At 47.9% G+C, this 18,335-nt stretch overlaps 1 protein-coding gene across 2 annotated transcripts in view; it reads right to left on the bottom strand.

Moving 5' to 3' along the window:
- Positions 1-14,644: 14,644 nt before the first annotated feature.
- The window catches only part of SMC1B (structural maintenance of chromosomes 1B), a 293,721-nt gene continuing 290,030 nt past the window's right edge, over positions 14,645-18,335 (bottom strand). For both annotated transcript variants that reach the window (XM_075344204.1, XM_075344205.1), the window contains one exon: positions 14,645-14,989. In XM_075344204.1, the coding sequence (XP_075200319.1) occupies positions 14,897-14,989 (93 nt within the window). In that variant the 3' untranslated portion in view covers positions 14,645-14,896. The remainder of the gene's footprint in view (positions 14,990-18,335) is intronic.

Raw genomic sequence — 18,335 nt, 5'->3', positions numbered from 1 at the left:
ACAATGTTTCCCATCAGACCCAAATAAACTACATTTGATTTCATAGCTAAAATAAACTATGGACCATTTCTGTCCACACAACATGCTCCTCCCTAAAGGGGAGGCTAGCCTTTTTATTCTTTCTGCTGAGAGATTTGGTCACTGCAGAGTGGGCTTTCAGTCAAAATGCTCTTAAACGTCGTGAGAATGAGGCGACAGATACTTACCCTGTTCAGTGCTGAACTGGTGAAACTATTACCCATAAAGATTCTTCGCATTAGACTGGCCTTTGTTGCATTTGTCTTTTGCGGGTGACCAGCCTACTTGAGGGCGTTTGTGATGTAAAAATGCTATATTGTCAAAAGAACAGACTTGGAACGACCAACTTCTCTTGTTATGGCAGAATGGGTCACCCCTTTTGGCTTTCATCTGTACAACCTGCTGCTGGAGGGTTTCAGTCACTTTGGAACAGCACACCATTTTTGCCACATCAGTGCAAACTGTAAATGTAGGCTGCTGCCTACATGGGGTTTGTCAGATAATTAAGGAAATTAGCACCGGGTGCCAGATTAGAACCAATAACTTGCAGGTATCAAAGTGTTCTCTAATTTTGATCAGTATTTTTCATTTACATTATTTGCTTTACAATAAATTCAATCTATGAAAAAAGCTTAAAATACTGCAAGTTTCCTCATGTTATATCACATAGGCTGGCACAATGACTGCAACATTTAGGAAATTGTGTGCTCTCTAATTTTGATCTCCAGTGTATAATCTGCTCCTGCCTTTGATGCTTCCCTAATCTGCTTGTTTTTGATGTTTCTATAATCTTCTCCTGCCTCTGATGTTTCTATAATCTGCTCCTGCCTTTGATGCTTCTATAATCTGCTCCTGCGTTTGCTTCAATCTGCTCCGGCGTTTGATGCTTCTATAATCTGCTCCTGCCTCTAATGTTTCTATAATCTGCTTCTGTTTTTGATGCTTCTATAATCTGCTTCTGTTTTTGATGCTTCTATAATCTGCTTCTGTTTTTGATGCTTCTATAATCTGCTTCTGTTTTGATGCTTCCATAATCTGCTCCTGCCTTTGAGGCTTGAGTCCGTTTCAAAAAAACAAACAAGCCCTTTAATAAGTAAAAAAAAAAATTGAATCCAATTCAATAGGTCAGCAGTTAAAATCTGCCCATTGCTCCAAAGACCAGCCCCTATACAGCAGCGTAATATGAGGGGTCACTTCTCGCTCCCTCCTGCAGAAGCCGGAGAAGAAGGGATGAATCTAAGGATACCCGCTCTTGTAAGTGGGGACACTATTTGGGGCTTCTGCTTAAATGTTGTAATGTAGCCATCAGGATAGAAAAAAAAAAGATAAGGTTGATTCAAAGGATACATAATTGGGTTGCCCTTAGATAACTCGTTATGGAGCCACCCTTTAAAAGTCTTAACGTTAAGAATAATGACAAGCAATCTTGATACTTTGCAAACGTTACATAAAGAATAGCTTTCATCACTGACACCCCCCCGAGGGGCGGATATCTGACATCTGTGGTCTGGGTATCTTGGTAAACATTGCACATAGGGAATGCAGACATACAGGTTTTGGGTCAGATTTTTGTATTTCTTTGTTTCGGTACGTGACAATGTATCTGTTCTTGTATCGGGTGTTAGCAGACGTGAAGGTGGAGGGGAGGACAGAGAATCAGTGACCCCAGACACGGGACCAGAGAGGTGCAACGTCTTGATATACCCCAATCCTCACACTATCAGTCCTTATTTTTTGGGGGGAGCAGTGAGAGATACAATATGCAGAAAGTTACCACTGAGGATCTTTGTAAAGCTTGGTGAGATGTATTGTGAGGGTTTCAGAGGTGAGATCTTACTAGGTGGACATGTCCTGGGTGTAGATGGCGAGTTATACTCAGAGGACCCCTTTAAGAGCTGCAGGTTACATGCCTCTGATTTAAATATAAAGAACACACAAACGCCTATTTATGATCTCTTACAAAAAATATAAAAATCCACAAACCTGCCTTGAGCAGTTGCCAGGAGGAGCTAAGTATAACAATAGAAGATGCCCAGCCTTGGCTGCCAGGAAGAGCTGACAGAGGAAAGGTAAAAGAAATTACAAAGAAGTAGACTTGACAGGAGGTCAAGGGTTAATTCTAAAGGGAAATAGTAACTTATTCCGCTTCAGGGTCATGTACATTCCCTGTACTCTGCTTGGGACGGCATTTCCACACTTATCAGAAGGACGACAGTTTCTAAAAAAAAAAAAAAAAAAAAAAAAAAAGCACAGGTGTCTACAGGCCAAAATATAAACACTTCTCCTTTAAGAGCTGCATATGGCCAGAGCTTTAAATATGGCATGTAGTGTGCAGGAAGAATAATTGTGGCTCCCTCTAGTGGGCAAAGGGGTGAAAGGCAGGAGAAGAAACCACAACTTCACATTTACGTGTAAGTGTGTGTGTGTGTGTGTAAACTATAAAAAAGGGAAAAAATAAAAGTTTAAAAATTAATTATATATACATCCATCTGTAGACTGAGTCCTCGCGGGCACGGTCCTCTCTCCTCCTGTAGACTGTGAGCCCTCGCGGGCAGGGTCCTCTCTCCTCCTGTAGACTGTGAGCCCTCGCGGGCAGGCTCCTCTCTCCTCCTGTAGACTGTGAGCCCTCGCGGGCAGGCTCCTCTCTCCTCCTGTAGACTGTGAGCCCTCGCGGGCAGGCTCCTCTCTCCTCCTATACCAGTCTGTCTTGTACTTTAATGATCGTTGTACGTATACCCTCTTTCACTTGTAAAGCGCCATGGAATTAATGGCGCTATAATAATAATAATAATAATAATAATATATATAGAATTTTATGTATAAACCTAAACCTTTTTTTTCCATTTTCCTTGAGCTTGAGAATATATATATCAAAATTAAAAATAAAAAAAGTTATAATATAAAATTATATAATAGCTATAGATAGATATATTATTATTTATTTTTATAGCGCCATTTATTCCATGGCGCTTTACAGTGAAAGAGGATATACGTACAACAATCATTAACAGTACAAAACAGACTGGTATAGGAGGAGAGAGGACCCTGCCCGCGAGGGCTCACAGTCTACAGGAGGAGAGAGGAGCCTGCCCGCGAGGGCTCACAGTCTACAGGAGGAGAGAGGAGCCTGCCCGCGAGGGCTCACAGTCTACAGGAGGAGAGAGGAGCCTGCCCGCGAGGGCTCACAGTCTACAGGAGGAGAGAGGACCCTGCCCGCGAGGGCTCACAGTCTACAGGAGGAGAGAGGAGCCTGCCCGCGAGGGCTCACAATCTACAGGAGGAGAGAGGAGCCTGCCCGCGAGGGATCACAGTCTACAGGAGGAGAGAGGAGCCTACCCGCGAGGGCTCACAGTCTACAGGAGGAGAGAGGACCCTGCCCACGAGGGCTCGCAGTCTACAGGAGGAGAGAGGACCCTGCCCACGAGGGCTCGCAGTCTACAGGAGGAGAGAGGACCCTGCCCACGAGGGCTCGCAGTCTACAGGAGGAGAGAGTAGCCTGCCCACCAGGGCTCACAGTCTACAGGAGGAGAGCGGACCCTGCCCGCGAGGGCTCACAGTCTACAGGAGGAGAGAGGACCCTGCCCACCAGGGCTCACAGTCTACAGGAGGAGAGAGGACCCTGCCCGCGAGGGCTCACAGTCTAAAGGAGGAGAGAGGACCCTGCCCGCGAGGGCTCACAGTCTACAGGGAATGGGTGAGGGTACAATAGGATAGATATATCTATCACTCAAGTTCAAGGAAAATGGAAAAAAAAGTTTAGGTTTATACATAAAATTACAGTATATATGTATGTTAAAAATGTAATGTATGAAAAAAAAGAAGGGAATTTTGTTTACTTACCGTAAATTCCTTTTCTTCTAGCTCTAATTGGGAGACCCAGACAATTGGGTGTATAGGCTATGCCTCCGGAGGCCGCACAAAGTACTACACTTAAGTGTTAGGCCCCTCCCCTTCTGCCTATACACCCCCCGTGCTCCCACGGGCTCCTCAGTTTTGGTGCAAAAGCAAGAAGGAGGAAAAATAATTATAAACTGGTTTAAAGTAACTTCAATCCGAAGGAAAACTCGGAGAACTGAAACCATTCAACATGAACACCATGTGTACACAAAAAAACAGGGGCGGGTGCTGGGTCTCCCAATTAGAGCTAGAAGAAAAGGAATTTACGGTAAGTAAACAAAATTCCCTTCTTCTTTTTCGCTCTATTGGGAGACCCAGACAATTGGGACGTCCAAAAGCAGTCCCTGGGTGGGTAAAATAATACCTCGTAAGAGAGCCGTAAAACGGCCCTTTCCTACAGGTGGGCAACCGCCGCCTGAAGGACTCGTCTACCTAGGCTGGCATCCGCCGCAGCATAGGTATGCACCTGATAGTGCTTCGTGAAAGTGTGCAGGCTCGACCAGGTAGCCGCCTGACACACCTGTTGAGCCGTAGCCTGGTGCCTCAAAGCCCAGGACGCTCCCACGGCTCTGGTAGAATGGGCCTTCAGCCCTGAGGGAACCGGAAGCCCAGCCGAACGGTAAGCTTCGATAATTGGCTCCTTGATCCACCGAGCCAGGGTTGATTTGGAAGCCTGTGACCCTTTACGCTGGCCAGCGACAAGGACAAAGAGTGCATCCGAGCGGCGCAGGGGCGCCGTACGAGAAATGTAGAGTCTGAGTGCTCTCACCAGATCTAACAAGTGCAAATCCTTTTCACATTGGTGAACTGGATGAGGATAAAAAGAGGGTAAGGAAATATCCTGATTGAGATGAAAGGGGGATACCACCTTAGGGAGAAATTCCGGAACCGGACGTAGAACCACCTTGTCCTGGTGAACAACCAGAAAAGGGGCTTTGCACGACAACGCTGCTAGCTCAGACACTCTCCGAAGAGAAGTGACTGCTACTAGAAAAACCACTTTCTGCGAAAGTCGTGAGAGAGAGATATCTCTCATTGGCTCGAATGGTGGTTTCTGAAGAACCATCAGCACCCTGTTTAGATCCCAGGGTTCTAACGGCCGCTTGTAAGGTGGAACGATGTGACAAACTCCCTGCAGGAACGTGCGTACCTGTGGAAGTCTAGCTAGGCGCTTCTGGAAAAACACAGAGAGCGCTGAAACTTGTCCCTTAAGGGAACCGAGCGACAAACCCTTTTCCAGTCCAGATTGAAGGAAGGACAGAAAAGTAGGTAATGCAAATGGCCAGGGAGAAAAACCCTGAGCAGAGCACCACGACAGGAAAATTTTCCACGTCCTGTGATAAATCTTGGCGGACGTTGGTTTCCTAGCCTGTCTCATAGTGGCAATGACTTTTTGAGATAACCCTGAAGACGCTAGGATCCAGGACTCAATGGCCACACAGTCAGGTTGAGGGCCGCAGAATTCAGATGGAAAAACGGCCCTTGAGACAGCAAGTCTGGTCGGTCTGGTAGTGCCCACGGTTGGCCGACCGTGAGATGCCACAGATCCGGGTACCACGACCTCCTCGGCCAGTCTGGAGCGACGAGGATGGCGCGGCGGCAGTCGGCCCTGATCTTGCGTAACACTCTGGGCAACAGTGCCAGCGGAGGAAACACATAAGGGAGCTGAAACTGCGACCAATCCTGAACTAAGGCGTCTGCCGCCAGAGCTCTGGGATCTTGAGACCGTGCCATGAACGTTGGTACCTTGTTGTTGTGCCGGGACGCCATGAGGTCGACGTCCGGCACCCCCCAGCGGCAACAGATCTCCTGAAACACGTCCGGGTGAAGGGACCATTCCCCTGCGTCCATGCCCTGGCGACTGAGATAATCTGCTTCCCAGTTTTCCACGCCTGGGATGTGAACTGCGGATATGGTGGAGGCCGTGGCTTCCACCCACATCAAAATCCGCCGGACTTCCTGGAAGACTTGTCGACTGCGTGTGCCGCCTTGGTGGTTGATGTATGCCACCGCTGTGGAATTGTCCGACTGAATTCGGATCTGCTTGCCTTCCAGCCACTGCTGGAACGCTTTCAGGGCAAGATACACTGCCCGAATTTCCAGAACATTGATCTGAAGCGAGGACTCTTGCTGGGTCCACGTACCCTGAGCCCTGTGGTGGAGAAAAACCGCTCCCCACCCTGACAGACTCGCGTCCGTCGTGACCACCTCCCAGGATGGGGGTAGGAAGGATTTCCCCTTCGATAATGAAGTGGGAAGAAGCCACCACCGAAGGGAAGCTTTGGTCGCCTGAGAGAGGGAGACGGTCCTGTCGAGGGACGTCGGCTTCCTGTCCCATTTGCGTAGGATGTCCCATTGAAGAGGACGCAGGTGAAACTGCGCGAAAGGAACTGCCTCCATTGCTGCCACCATCTTCCCCAGGAAGTGCATGAGGCGCCTCAAGGGGTGTGACTGGCCTTGAAGGAGAGATTGTACCCCTGTCTGTAGTGACCGCTGCTTGATCAGCGGAAGCTTCACTATCGCTGAGAGGGTATGAAACTCCATGCCAAGGTATGTGAGCGATTGGGCCGGTGTCAGATTTGACTTTGGAAAATTGATGATCCACCCGAAACTCTGGAGAGTCTCCAGGGTAGCGTCGAGGCTGTGTTGGCATGCCTCTTGAGAGGGTGCCTTGATCAACAGATCGTCCAAGTACGGGATCACCGAGTGACCCTGAGAATGGAGGACCGCTACTACAGTAGCCATAACCTTGGTGAAAACCCGTGGGGCTGTTGCCAGGCCGAATGGCAGTGCCACGAACTGCAGGTGTTCGTTTCCTATGGCGAAGCGCAAGAAGCGCTGGTGCTCTGGAGCAATCGGTACGTGGAGATAAGCATCTTTGATATCGATCGATGCAAGGAAATCTCCTTGGGACATTGAGGCGATGACGGAGCGAAGGGATTCCATCCGGAACCGCCTGGTCTTTACGTGTTTGTTGAGAAGTTTCAGGTCTAGGACAGGACGGAAAGACCCGTCCTTCTTTGGGACCACAAACAAGTTGGAGTAAAAACCGTGGCCCTGTTGATGAAGAGGAACAGGGACCACCACTCCTTCTGCCTTCAGAGTGCCCAGCGCCTGCAGAAGAGCCTCGGCTCTCTCGGGAGGCGGAGAAGACCTGAAGAATCGAGTCGGGGGACGAGAGATGAACTCTATCTTGTAACCGTGAGACAGAATGTCTCTCACCCAGCGGTCTTTTATTTGTGGCAGCCAGGCGTCGCAAAAGCGGGAGAGCCTGCCACCGACCGAGGATGCTACTAGAGGAGGTCGAAAGTCATGAGGAAGCCGCCTTGTTAGCGGTGCCTCCAATGTTCTTTTTAGGACGTGACTTAGACCGCCATGCATCAGAGTTCCTTTGTTCTTTCTGAGACCTTTTGGACGAGGAGAATTGGGACCTGCCCGCGCCCCGAAAGGACCGAAACCTCGCCTGCCCTCTCCTCTGTTGGGGTATGTTCGGTTTGGGCTGGGGTAAGGATGTATCCTTTCCCTTGGATTGTTTGATGATTTCATCCAGACGCTCGCCAAACAGCCTGTCGCCAGAAATTGGCAAACTGGTTAAGCGCTTTTTGGAAGCAGAATCTGCCTTCCATTCCCGTAGCCACAAGGCCCTGCGGAGTACCACCGAATTGGCGGTCGCCACCGCCGTACGGCTCACAGAGTCCAGGACAGCATTAATAGCGTAAGACGCAATTGCCGAGGTCTGGGTGGTAATGGATGCCACTTGTGGCGCGGCCGTGCAAGTGGCTGCTTCAATTTGCGCTTGACCTGCTGAGATAGCTTGCAGCGCCCATACGGCTGCGAATGCTGGGGCAAAAGAAGCTCCGATAGCTTCATAGATGGATTTCAACCAGAGCTCCATCTGCCTGTCAGTGGCATCTTTGAGCGAGGCCCCATCTTCCACTGCAAGTATGGATCTAGCCGCCAGTCTGGAGATTGGAGGATCCACTTTGGGACATTGAGTCCAACCTTTAACCACGTCCGGGGGGAAAGGATAACGTGTATCCTTAAGGCGCTTAGAAAAACGCTTATCTGGACAAGCATGGTGATTCTGGATTGCCTCTCTGAAATCAGAGTGGTCTAGAAACATACTCTGTGTCCGCTTGGGAAACCTGAAACGAAATTTCTCCTGCTGAGAAGCTGACTCCTCCGCCGGAGGGGCTGAGGGAGAAATATCCAGCAACTGATGGATGGACGCAATAAGATCGTTCACTATGGCGTCCCCGTCTGGAGTATTAAGATTGAGAGCGCCCTCAGAATCAGAATCCTGATCAGCTGTCTCCGCATCATCAACCAAAGATTCCCCCCGCTGAGACCCTAAACAATATGATGTCGAGGGAAATTCTAAGCGAGCCCGCTTAGTCAATCTGGGGCTGGGGTCTAAGTCAGAACCCTCAGACTGGGATGTAGGAGATACCCCGGGAGGACATTGTTGGTCCAACTGAGGGGGGCCCGGGAACAACGATTCAACAGGGTCCCGTTGCTGAGATACCGGCCTGGACTGCAAGGCTTCTAGTATCTTAGCCATAGTCTCAGAGAGTTTAGCAAACTCAGTCCCCGTCACCTGGACAGTGTCAACAGGTGTCTCCCCCTGGGTCCCTCTTAGCATAGGCTCCGGCTGAAGAAGTGGCACAGGGGTCGAACACTGCACACAATGAGGGTCAGTGGAACCTGCCGGTAGTGGGGTCTTACAAGCGGCGCAGGCAGCATAATAAGCCTGTGTTTTGGCACCCCTGCCTTTTGTGGGCGCCATGCTATAGTTTTCCTTGAGTTACACAAAAGGGTATATAGCCAGAATGCACTGTGCTCATACAGTGTAAAGTATATATGATACACAAATAATGTACCAATACACTACAGCACCATGGGGCTAGCACCAACAGGTGCTGCTTACCAGCCGCCTAAAGCGGTTGTGAGGCCACCAGAGACCGTGTCTGGGTCTCCCAGGACTTGTCCCTCTTCTGCAGCGTCGGTGGAGCTGACAGGAATGGCTGCGGCGTCCTGACGAGATGAGGGAGCTGTGGGCGTGGCCGAGAAAGAGCGCGAACTGGTGCTCACACCGTGCACAGTGAGGGGGGTGGAGTATGTAAATCATACTCCAGCCCTCAGAGCTGCTCGCTCCGTGCAGCGTCCCGCCCTTCCCCCTGCCTGTCAGGGCTGAGGGCGGGAGAAAAGTAAACTAGGCCGCAAGGAAGCCGGGGACTCTAGTAATAAACGCGGCCGCCGTAAAAGCGCGGCCGGCGTGAAAGTCCCCGGCGAACTACAAGTCCCAGCCGCGCCGCAGTGTCCCATGGCAGCGGCGGTTAGTGCGGTAGCCCTTACATATAAACACACTCAGCGACGCTAAGTGTGTAATGGCACATATAGACCCGGTCAGCGCCGCGGTCCCCGGTGCACTAGCACACCCAGCAAAGCTGAGGTGATGCCGTGCGCGGTCCCCACAGGGATACAGAGTACATCCAAGATGCAGGGCCATGTCCCTGAACGATACTCGGCTCCTATCCATCAGGCTCCACAGGAGTTGTGGATGGAGCACGGTCTCAGTGCCTGGAGACCGGTAAGATCCCACTTCACCCAGAGCCCAGAGGGGGATGGGGAAGGAAAGCAGCATGTGGGCTCCAGCCTCCGTACCCGCAATGGATACCTCAACCTTAACAACACCGCCGACAAGAGTGGGGTGAGAAGGGAGCATGCTGGGGGCCCTATATGGGCCCACTTTTCTTCCATCCGACATAGTCAGCAGCTGCTGCTGACTAATCTGTGGAGCTGTGCTGTGTGTGTCTGACCTCCTTCGAACAAAGCAAAAAAACTGAGGAGCCCGTGGGAGCACGGGGGGTGTATAGGCAGAAGGGGAGGGGCCTAACACTTTTAAGTGTAGTACTTTGTGCGGCCTCCGGAGGCATAGCCTATACACCCAATTGTCTGGGTCTCCCAATAGAGCGAAAAAGAAATATATACTGCATAATATAAATACATACATCTACATCATATATATATACATTATATATTATATACACACATACATATAAAAGAAAAAAGGTTTATATAAATATAATAAAAAAAACCAGTTAAATATAATTTAACCCCTTAACGACCGCGGGCAGTAAAATTACGTCCTAAATGTCATAATGTTACTGCCCGCGGTCCTCCGGCGGCAGCATGTCGCGATCGGCACACATCTCAGCTGATTTTCACAGCTGAGATGTGTGCCTGCTAGGCACGAGCAGAATCGTTATCTGCTCATGCAGATTAACCCCTTATATGGCGCTGTCAATATGTGACAGGGCCATTATAACCGCGATCGCGGTAAAGTTTTACTTACCGCCCAATACCGGAAGTTACGTGACGCGATCACGTGACTTCCGATAGTTGTCATGGTAGCACAGGGTCATGTGATGACTCCTGTACTACACCTGACTTGCTTTCACTTTCGCTGTGCCCGGGGCACAGCAAAAGAGAAAGAGAGCGTATCTGCTGTTTACAGCCGTGTAGCTGTGATCAGCAGATACTGCAGAGCGATCAGAATGCTGATTGCAATAGCCCCCTAGGGGGACTGATAAAATAAAAAAAAAGTTAAAAAAAAGTTTTAAAAAATTAAAAAAAAACAAAAAAACCTAAAAGTTCAAATCACCCCCCATTCGCCCCATTGAAAATTAAAGGGTTAAAAAAATAAAAAATATACACACATTTGGTATCGCCGCGTTCAGAAACGCCCGATCTATCAAAATATAAAAATTAATCTGATCAGTATACGGCGTAGCGGCAAAAAAATTCCAAACGCCAAAATGACGTTTTTTTGTCGCCACAACTTTTGCGCAAAATGCAATAAGTGGCGATCAGAACGTAGCATCTGCGCAAAAATGGTACCATTAAAAACGTCAGCTCGAGACGCAAAAAATAAGCCATCACTGAGCCATAGATCCCGAAAAATGAGAACGCTACGGGTCACGGAATATGGTGTAAAACGTGCGCCACTTTTTTCAGACAAACTTCCGATTTTTTTTTAACCCCTTATATAAAAGTAAACCTATACATGTTTGGTGTCTACGAACTCGCACTGACCTGAGGCATCACACTCACACATCAGTTTTACCATATAGTGAACACAGTGAATAAAATCTCAAAAACCATAGTGCTATCGCACTTTTTTTTGCAATTTTTCTGCATTTGGAATTTTTTTGCCGTTTTCCAGTACACTATATGGTAAAACTGATGGTTTCATTTAAAAGTACAGCTCGTTCTGCAAAAAATGAGCCCTCACATGACCATATTGACTGAAAAATAAAGTTACGTCTCTCAGAAAAAGAATGGCGAAAAAAAAACGGGAAGCGAAAAATCGGCCGGTCATGAAGGGGTTAATATATAAAGGGTATATAATTTATTTTTATATATTACATATACACTTTTTAGAAATATATATAAACAGGGGTTCCCTTGCTGGTTTACCACACTGGTACTAACCTGACTTCAAACCGTACTGGCAGCACCTTTACAATGTGAACAGGTGCGTATCTGGATGGTGTATAAATATGAGAAAAAATTCCAGCCGCACACTGAAAAACCAAAATAAATTCTACCTTAGAACATAAATGGAGGTATTTAGAATATATATATATATAAACTTTCAATTTCAAAATATATATATCTATATATATATATATATATATATATATATATATATATATATATATACACACACACATACATACATATACACACTGTATATATTTTTTCCCATTTTTTACATACACACACATATATATTTTTGTTTATTATTTACTAGTTATTATTTTAGTATCTCTGAAAAATTCTTAACATTGTAAAACATTTTGGTTTGTTTTGCCATTTTTGGAGAAGTCTAACTTTTTCCTTTTTTCTTTACACCATTTACCATAGGTGTTAAATAATTTTATATTTTGCTACATTGGACTTTTATGGGTGCAGCGGTAACAGGTTTACTTTTTTTTTTATTTATTTTCAAATTGAAACGTGGGGGGGGGGTTCAACTTTTTCTTTTCTTTTAAGATTTATTTTTTTCTTTAATTTTTCCTTTTTTTTTTTTTTTTTTATTAAGTCCCCCTAGGGAAGGGAACTTGAACCTGCAAATGTTTGATCACTTGTAGCACTTTAGTATTGATGTATGTTGTACAAACCGTGGTGTCAAATGTAACCCATCCTGTCACAGGAGGACCAAGATGGGGTTCGACATGGGGTCTTCTGTAGGGTACGGCAGCCACCATGTATGGGGCGAGCTCGGCTCCTCCTCACGCTCCCTCGTACCTGCTATTGTGCTGGTTGTCGAGTTTTACAATAACACGGCTTTCTTTCCTTTCCATAAATCCTGATTGGTTTCCTTTCTTTTAAAGTGAATATGGCTGCAGAAAGAAATGAGCTGTTTTTTTCTAATTTCCAATTCCCTTTAAAAACCTAGATTTGCACAGTATGTAATAATGTAATGGTATAGGACCAATCTATGAAGAAAAAAAAAAAACACTGCTTCATCATAATTTGGAAATGTAGGTCCCTACAGTGACAGACGTACGTCCGATAGATAGAGTTGTATATGAAATGTTTCCTATCTATGCAAAGCTAAAATCATGATAGGAAATATTTAATCGTAATTTGGAAATGTAAAGAGCTAATTGACTGAACTGAATTGGTTTATCTGCTGGAAAGCAGACACAAAGTCCGGATTCAGTGCATACAAGAGGCTGAGAAAATGACACTTTGAAGTCAGGAGCCATGACTACCCTGGCACTAAGGGACACAGGGCACTGGGCTCCAGTTATGAATATTTGGATTTTTGTGACAGGCGAAGGTCCCATAGTGACAGGTGTACATCCCGCAATGACAGGAGTAGGTCTTGCAGTTATGGGAGACACATTTTCAAGAACGTGATCCCAAGGGGAATTGGGATTCTATTCTGGCAAATAAATCCGAAGTCTTAAGGCTGCTTTACACACAGCAACATCGCTAGCGATGTCGCTCTTGAAAGCACCCGCCCTTGTCGTTTGTGCGTCACGGGCAAATCACTGCCCGTGGCGCACAATATCGCTAGGACACGTAACACATACTTACCTTCCTAGCGAAGTCGCTGTGGGCGACGAACAAGCTCTTTTTTAAGGGGGAGATTCGTGCGCCATCACAGCGATGTCACACAGCGGCCGACCAATAGAAGCGGAGGGGTGGACACCAGCCGCATTGACGACACGCCCACCTAGTTACCGGGGGATGCAGGAACGCTGCTGTTCGTCGTTCCCGGGGTGTCACACGTAGCGATGTGTGCTGCCTCAGGAACGACGAACAACCTGCGTCCAGCACCAGCAACGATTTTTTGAAAATGAACGACGTGTCAACGATCAGGTAAGTATTTTTGATCGTTAGCGGTCGCTCGTAGGCGTCACACGCAACGACGTCGCTAACGAGGCCAGATGTGCGTCATGAATTCCGTGACCCCAGCGATATCTCGTTAGCGATGTCGCTTCGTGTAACGGGGCCTTTATGAAAAGGCTTGTTTAAAAAGCCACATTTGACTTTTAGGATTGCTACTTCCAATAGGTGGCGCTAGAGTTTGTTTCCTTCCTCACTGGAGGGACAATTTGAATAATTCCCACAGGGACATTGCAGCTATAAGTCCCCTTACTGACAGCCAGACTGGTTTGTCAGGTCTCCATAAGGAGAATAGTCTTCCCCGTGGACCCCAAGGGGAATGATATGCATGTTTTTACATGGTGGCACAGCCTGTGCATCAGCCTTAAATTAATATCAGCTGGATAGAGTTGTATGTGCCATGTTTCCTATCTATAATAATCTAAAATCATGATAGGAAATATGGCATTAATATCTCCAACCTGGGACATCCATATGGAGCAGAAATCCTGAAGATCAGGGATCCCATAATTTTTGGGACTAGTCCCTAGCTAAGGTCACCAAGGGGAGGTGTGTGGGAGTGTCTGATATCTAATTAACACATTAATTACAAATTTTGGTCATTGTCTAGTCTGGAAGATACAGTTGGCTGTAGGATTGTCCTCCCTCCATAAAAAAATTGTGCCACCCCTGTGACCACAAGTCAAGTACTTTTATTTTTCCCATTTATTTTATGTAATTGTACATACTGTATTATTTGGTCCTATTTGTAATATCTTTCTATAATCACTGCCAACTTTTCATATTAAAGATTTAAAATGTGATAGCTTTGTTCCTCTTTCTCTATAAACCACCTCCTGAAGCCATATGCTACCTGTAATGGCCTGTAAAGTGATTGTTGGTGGCAGCTAATTTTGTTGGGTTATTATGGAGCTTGGCAGTGACATGTACTGAAGTAAATACAGTATACACTCCATGCGTCGGAATCATATGTATATATACTATACATTTACTGTGAAAGTGCCCAATAACCAACGTAGTAGCGAAAGCCGCCGTTGCCTCGTCCATCAAGTGCATATCGTCCGGATGATTGGGGGCAGCAGAGGTCTGTCCGTTACAAATTGGTGGCAGCGCGGTGAGATATCTGCAGTATCTTCCCTGACACAGTACACCGCCCTCTGGTGGACGCCGGAGATTATAAACATTTTATTACGGGAAGCGAAAGATTTAGAGCTCTGAAACCCTTTATGGTGTCATTTCGTGGAAATAACTATTAAGAGCAGGAACCAAAACAAAGAACAGCACTCATAACGTCAAACTATGCATATATTTTTCCACTTTAGAGAACTCATTCATGACAAAAAAAAGATAACATATTATTTGCTTGAATAATTAATTTTGCACAAGAGAAATACATTTTTCAATGCATCAACAGAGTTAAAAAAATAAAACGGAAATATTCCTTATAACTAAACACTAAGTAACGGGAGAAAACAATTCATTCCTAACCCTCAATATCTAGAAATGTGCAGCTGTAGTGTAACAGAAAACTGGCCGCACAGGATCGGAGCCTCGGATCTTATGGCCTCGGCTCAGAGTCATCCTCCTCATCGTCGTCATCTTCAAACATAGTGAGATCCAGTGTCAGCACCTGGCTGGATAATTCTTCTTGCTGGGAAATAAAACAGAATACAGATCAGCTGGAAGTAAGAAATCACATCAGGCCTAGAGCAAAGCGGATGTCCCGGTGTATACACTGAGGCTCTGCAGCAGCTGAAGATCTTAGTATTTATTTATGATTTTGTATGTAACTCTTCCTCGTGTACAGCACCATGGAATCATCATTGCTCTAAAAATAAATAATAATGGCAAAGCCTCAAAAAAAAAACAACAAAAAAAACCCCAAAGTGTAAAAAACACAAAACTAATCAACTCAATGGTGCTGTAACAATAGATGGTAATAGTTATGGCACAGCCTAACCCCCCCCCCACCCTTGAAGCTGTAAAAAAAAAAAAAGAGAATTTTGTTTACTTACCGTAAATTCTTTTTCTTATAGTTCCGACATGGGAGACCCAGACCATGGGTGTATAGCTTCTGCCTCCGGAGGACACACAAAGTACTACACTAAAAGTGTAGCTCCTCCCTCCGAGCATATACACCCCCTGGATGACAAATCTAACCAGTTTAGTGCAAAAGCTGAAGGAGGACATCCACCCATAAGTAGAGATAGAGTAAAACCCGGAAAAACCGGAACCTCTGTCTACAACAACAGCCGGTGAAACACACGGAACAAGAACTGCCAACAGGCAACAGGGAGGGTGCTGGGTCTCCCATGTCGGAACTATAAGAAAAAGAATTTACGGTAAGTAAACAAAATTCTCTTTTTCTTTATCGTTCCTTATGGGAGACCCAGACCATGGGACGTCTCAAAGCAGTCCATGGGTGGGAAATAAACAGAACTGAGAAGTAGGCAAAACCTAACTTCACAAATGGGCGACAGCCGCCTGAAGGATGCGTCTGCCCAAGCTCGCATCTGCCGAAGCATGAGCATGCACTTGGTAGTGCTTCGAAAAGGTGTGCAGACTAGACCAAGTGGCAGCCTGACAAACCTGCTGAGCCGTAGCCTGGTGCCTGAAAGCCCAGGAGGCACCGACAGCTCTGGTCGAGTGCGCCTTAATCCCTGGCGGTGGGGGCACCTGAGAACATTGGTAGGCATCGGAGATGGCCGACCTAATCCAACAAGCTAGGGTCGGTTTAGAAGCCGAGAGACCCTTGCGCTGACCCGTGGTTAGCACAAAAAGAGAGGTGCACCGCCTAAGAGCGGCGGTGCGAGACACATAGATTCGGAGCGCCCGCACCAAATCCAAAGTATGCAACGCTTTCTCAAAGCGATGCACAGGGGCCGGACAAAGAGAAGGCAATGAAATGTCCTGGTTAAGGTGGAAAGGAGACACCACCTTAGGGAGAAGGTCCGGAGTCGGACGAAGAACCACCTTGTCTTGGTGAAAAACCAAAAAAGGTGACTCCGAAGAGAGCGCAGCCAAATCAGAGACTCTCCTGAGAGAAGTTATGGCCACCAGAAAGACCACTTTCTGTGAAAGTCGAAACAAAGGAACCTCCCTAAGAGGCTCAAAGGGGGGTTTCTGTAAGGCCGTGAGGACCAGATTAAGATCCCAGGGATCCAAAGGCCGCCGGTAAGGAGGAATGATGTGAGATGCGCCCTGTATGAAGGTGCGCACCTGAGCCAGTCGGGCGATACGCCGCTGGAACAATACCGACAGAGCCGAGACCTGTCCCTTGAGGGAATTGAGGGATAGTCCTAGCTGCAGACCGGACTGTAGAAAGGACAGGATGGTCGGCAAAGAGAACGGCCAAGGAGCATGGCCGGAAGAGCGACACCAGGACAGGAAAATCCTCCAAGTCCTGTGGTAAATCCTGGCCGAGGAAGACTTCCGAGCCTGAGTCATAGTGGAGATGACCTCAGAAGGAATGCCTGAAGCCGTCAGGATCCAGGACTCAAGAGCCACGCCGTCAATCTGAGAGCCGCAGAATTCTGGCGGAAAAACGGACCTTGAGAGAGAAGGTCTGGGCGGTCCGGGAGATGCCACGGCATTTCTACGGACAGACGGAGCAGGTCTGGGTACCAAGCTCGCCTGGGCCAGTCTGGAGCAATGATTATAACCCGACGGCCCTCCATTCTGATCTTGCGCAGGACTCTGGGCAAGAGAGCTAGAGGGGGAAACACGTAGGCCAGACGGAACTGGGACCAATCTTGAACCAGCGCGTCCGCTGCGAAGGCCTGAGGATCGTGGGAGCGAGCCACGTAAACCGGGACCTTGTTGTTGTGCCGGGATGCCATTAGATCCACTACCGGAGTGCCCCACTTGCGGCAGATTGACCGGAACACTGCCGGATGCAGGGCCCACTCGCCGCTGTCCACGGTTTGACGGCTGAGATAATCGGCCTCCCAGTTTTCTACGCCTGGGATGTGGACTGCGGATATGGTGGACTTGGAGTCCTCCGTCCACTGAAGGATGCGTTGAACCTCCAACATCGCCAGGCGGCTGCGAGTCCCGCCCTGGTGATTGATGTAGGCAACAGCTGTTGCGTTGTCCGACTGGACTCGAATGTGCTTGCCCGCCAACAGGTGGTGAAAGGCTACGAGAGCTAGAAGTACAGCCCTGATTTCCAGCACATTGATCGAGAGGGCTGATTCGGACGGAGTCCAAGTGCCCTGTGCTCGGTGGTGGAGAAATACTGCTCCCCAGCCGGAGAGGCTGGCGTCCGTGGTGAGGATCACCCAGGACGGAGTCAGGAAGGAGCGTCCCTGAGACAGAGAGAGGGGCCGAAGCCACCACTGAAGAGAGCTCCTGGTCTGTGGCGACAGAGCCACTAGCCTGTGCAAGGAAGAGGTCCGCTTGTCCCAAAAGCGGAGAATGTCCAGCTGCAGAGGACGCAGATGGAACTGGGCAAAGGGAACCGCTTCCATTGACGCCACCATCTGACCCAGCACCTGCATGAGGTGCCTGATGGAATGACGGCGGGGCTTCAACAGAGAACGCACCGCCAGATGAAGGGACTGCTGTTTGACTAAGGGCAGCTTCACAAGTGCCGGCAGAGTCTCGAATTGCATCCCTAGGTACGTAAGTTCCTGGGTCGGGGTCAGAGTGGACTTGGGCAGATTGACAAGCCACCCGAATTGAACAAGCGTGGCGAGAGTGAGCGAGACACTCCGCTGACAGTCTGCACTGGATGAGGCCTTGACTAGAAGGTCGTCCAGGTAGGGGATTACTGCCAACCCCTGGAGATGCAGAACCGCAACCACTGCTGCCATGACCTTGGTGAAAACACGCGGGGCCGTGGCTAACCCGAAGGGGAGAGCCACGAATTGGAAATGTTCCTCTCCGATTGCAAAGCGTAGCCAACGCTGGTGTGAAACTGCAATTGGCAAATGCAGATAGGTATCTCTGATGTCGATGGATGCTAGAAAATCTCCTTGGGTCATTGAGGCAATGAC

Source organism: Anomaloglossus baeobatrachus, chromosome 4, assembly GCF_048569485.1.
Source record: "Anomaloglossus baeobatrachus isolate aAnoBae1 chromosome 4, aAnoBae1.hap1, whole genome shotgun sequence".
Lineage (NCBI taxonomy): Eukaryota > Metazoa > Chordata > Amphibia > Anura > Aromobatidae > Anomaloglossus > Anomaloglossus baeobatrachus.
This window is presented reverse-complemented; position numbering and strand designations above follow the sequence as displayed.